Source organism: Bison bison, unplaced genomic scaffold, assembly GCF_000754665.1.
Source record: "Bison bison bison isolate TAMUID 2011002044 unplaced genomic scaffold, Bison_UMD1.0 scf7180017864508, whole genome shotgun sequence".
Taxonomy (NCBI): Eukaryota; Metazoa; Chordata; class Mammalia; order Artiodactyla; family Bovidae; genus Bison; species Bison bison.
The window spans coordinates 2,694,755-2,698,260 of NW_011495064.1; the positions used below are offsets into that span (position 1 = coordinate 2,694,755).

The 3,506-nt window shown below is 52.1% G+C and overlaps 1 protein-coding gene across 1 annotated transcript in view; it reads right to left on the reverse strand.

Annotated features, from left to right (window-relative positions):
- ZNF514 (zinc finger protein 514) overlaps positions 1-2,298 on the reverse strand; it is a 17,317-nt gene extending 15,019 nt beyond the window's left edge. Inside the window, exons 1-4 of the mRNA XM_010829849.1 lie at positions 2,255-2,298; positions 1,423-1,553; positions 881-1,216; positions 18-106 (exon numbers count right to left, since the gene is read on the reverse strand). Of these exons, the coding sequence (XP_010828151.1) occupies positions 18-106; positions 881-1,216; positions 1,423-1,553; positions 2,255-2,298 (600 nt within the window). The remainder of the gene's footprint in view (positions 1-17; positions 107-880; positions 1,217-1,422; positions 1,554-2,254) is intronic.
- Between the last annotated feature and the right edge of the window lie 1,208 nt (positions 2,299-3,506).

Consider the following 3,506-nt stretch of genomic DNA (forward strand, 5'->3'; position numbering starts at 1 on the left):
AGAGAACCCCAACTCACCTGAGGTCTGGCTTTCAGGAATAAACTGGCTGTTCCCTTTTCTCCTAGGCCTCTCTCTGGAGGAAGAGCAGGGTCCTGAGAAGGGAGAACTAGGAAGGTAAAAGGACCCATAAGGAAGGCTAACCCTCATGAGATTTACAGCTCCCAGACTCCCCAAGTCAGTGTGTCGCCCGCATGGTTTCCGGGGATAAGGCTGGACCTAAGGGAGCTGAGGGACAAGCTACAGGCTGCCTGTGCACACTGCTGCATGAGGCCCCCCCGTGTCCATAGGCCACAGCAAGCTGTAGGTAGCTGGGGGGTGACCACAGTCTGGCCACTCCTTTGTAGTCACTGGACCTCCAATACGCAGGTCCTATATTAGGCCTTTTGAAAATATAAACATGGAGAAGTACTTCAAGGAACTTTAAATGTCACCTGAGGGTATAAGACAGGTTAACAAGACAAAATAAGGCCTAGGACAAGACCACATAAAGATATGGGACTTTGCGGAAGTCACACCTCTCCCCTTCTCCTTGGGAAGTAGTGCAGAGGCCAGGTCTTCCTGAGACGCTTTCTTGAGTGTTCTAAAGCATCATTAGGTCTCTAAAGCGTATTTTAAGAGCCCCTTTATTATAAGGTCAGGGCTTCCCAGGTGGTTCAGTGCTAAAGAATCCGCCTGCCAATGCAGGAGACTCAGGTTCAACCCCTGGGTCCGGAGAAGGAAATGGCAACGCACTACAATATTCTTGCCTGGGAAATCCCAAGGACAGACTCTGCCCCGCCAGTGGGACTCCCTGCCCTCATCCTATGGTCTTCCTTCTCCTCCTAGACCCAGACTGACTCCCCAGGAGGGTTCCGGCCCGCGGCACCCTCGAAAGCCAAACCTGAAACTCTGGAGTCCATAGCTGGGGCTAGTCCTTTCACTAGGTCCAAATCTTTGTCATTCGCGGCGGCCCTGCGATCCTCCCGGGGATCAGGGAGCGGGGAGCGAACCGGATGACACCGGGCATCCCCACTTAGTGCAGCCACGCCCAGCCGACCCGCAGGACCCACAGCAGGGCTGTCAAACCCAGACTGGCGTCCCAGCTGAGCGCAGTGCGGCTGCGGCTGTGACTGCGGGAGGCGATGCTCTTTCTCCACTCGCACTCCCAGACGCCTCAGAAGCCCGGCCGCCCTCCTTCTGGAGACCGAACTCTGGGACCCAGCTCCCACGGAGACCACTAGGAAATGGCCACAGCCACACCTGAGATCTCGGTGCCCCGCGCTCCTCCAGAATTGCTTCTGGAGAGCTCACAGGGAACCGATCGGCCCTGCAACTCTGCGCCCAGTTCCAGGCCTCCTCAGCCCCTCGCAGGCGGGCAGACGGAGGGACACTTCGCACTCTGTCACTGGCTCAGGGCGCAACCCCCATGGCTGGCCTGCGCACCAGGTGTAGCTGAACCCACAAAGATCCAAGCAACACCCGGGTTCCAGCCCCGCCTCCCGAGACCCGTCCTGAGCCTGCGCGAGAGGAAGGCCACCTCGCCGGGGTCCCCAGAACAAGCGTCGGGGGCGGGTCTGTGGGGGGAGGTCGAACGAGCCGCGCCTGCGCACTGGCAGCTTGGGAACCTTCGGTCCTCTGCTCTGGCAATTGCAGGCTGGGCAAGTGCGCACCAGCTACCTGGACAGAGGTTTCACTCTGCACCGACCCCCCAGCCCCACCCCTCCGCCACGGGCTGGGAACTGGAAGCAATCCCCGTATTGGAAGTGCCTTTAGTAACTGGGCCCAAGAGCCGGGTTTGGGGCAGTTCAACAGAAGCCACTGGAGTTAAACAAACAACAACAAAAAAATCTTGGCCTAAACCCCGAGCCTGCCAAATAAGAATTTCTAGGAGGCTCTCCAGAAATGTGAATTTCTTATAAAATGTCCAGGAGATCCTGACAGGCTGTTCCCTACCTCTCCGTCTTTCTCCCACTGCTCCCCGCCCGCCTCCCCCCAAGTTTACGTTCAGCGAAGGGTGAACTCAAAGAGAACTTTGGACACCTTCCTCCTCTAGAAGCGGGATCATTTCGGACCTAAAAGAAATAGAAAAATGATCTGGATATTAAAACGATGGTTCTCCCGAGGCACTTTTCGACCAGAGATGAGACTTTTGAGGACTGAGAGGTTGGTGAAGGAGTTTTTCGGCTTAGAAAAGAAGATAAAGACCTCAAGGGCCCTTGCTGAACCACCTGACTTCCAGGAAGACAAAACTGAACTTTAAGTCCCACCCCGATACTCTGGGCAGATTGCGTCATCCGGGGACCCTCCACCCCTGTTCATCCGCCTAAATCTTCCCGTATCGCTTCTGCAAAACCTCCCCTTAAATATGAAGCTTCCCTGATCCTGCACGCGCTCAGCCTGGTTGTTAGACCGACTGTCGCCCCTCCTTGCCTGAACCTGTCTCCGTTGAGGTCGTCTTCCTTTCTTCATTGCCTCTTCTCTAACTATACCTTACAGTTGAGACAAATAATTTATCAGGGCAAAAGGCTTTTTCTCCTTTCTTGCTCTTTTAATGTTTCACCCTTCTGCCAGCACTTCTGGTGACACAGATGGCCAAGATGGTTCAGCAAGTGCCCAGCAAGTAAGCCCTCCTTCTCTGGAGCCAGAGTGAGGAAAGAGGGGCAGGGCTGCCTGGGAACCATGGCTGGCACAGGAGTCTCTGTTCTCTTCTGTGCTCTGGAACCAAAAAAGGTGAGGGTATGAACACATGAAGAGTGTCATCTCATTGGTGGCTGACATAACCAGAAATTGAACTGCTTCAGATGTTACTGATTCTTTGCACTTTTATCCTCTAGCCTATATCTTTGCTGGTCCTATACTCTCTGCCTAAGTTGCTTTTTTCTTAAAGAAAAGTAAAAAGGTAATTACTTTGGAAAACTCAGCAGTGGCCACAGGACTGGAAAAGGTCAGTTTTAATTCCAATCTCAAAGAAAGGCAATGCCAAAGAATGCTCAAACTACTGCACAATTGCACTCATCTCACACACTAGTAAAGTAATGCTCAAAATTCTCCAAGCCAGGCTTCAGCAATACATGAACCGTGAACTTGCAGATGTTCAAGCTGGTTTTAGAAAAGGCAGAGGAACCAGAGATCAAATCGCCAACATCCATTGGATCATCAAAAAAGCAAGAGTTCTGGAAAAACATCTATTTCTGCTTTATTGACTATGCAAAAGCCTTTGACTGTGTGGATCACAATAAACTGTGGAAAATTCTGAAAGAGATGGGAATACCAGACCACCTGACCCGCCTCTTGAGAAACCTATATGCAGGTCAGGAAGCAACAGTTAGAACTGGACATGGAACAGCAGACTGGTTCCAAATCGGAAAAGGAGTACATCCACGTCAAGGCTGTATATTGTCACCCTGCTTATTTAACTTACATGCAGAGTACATCATGAGAAACGCTGAGCTGGATGAAGCACAAGCTGGAATCAAGATTGCCAGGATAAATATCAATAACCTCAGATATGCAGATGACACCACCCT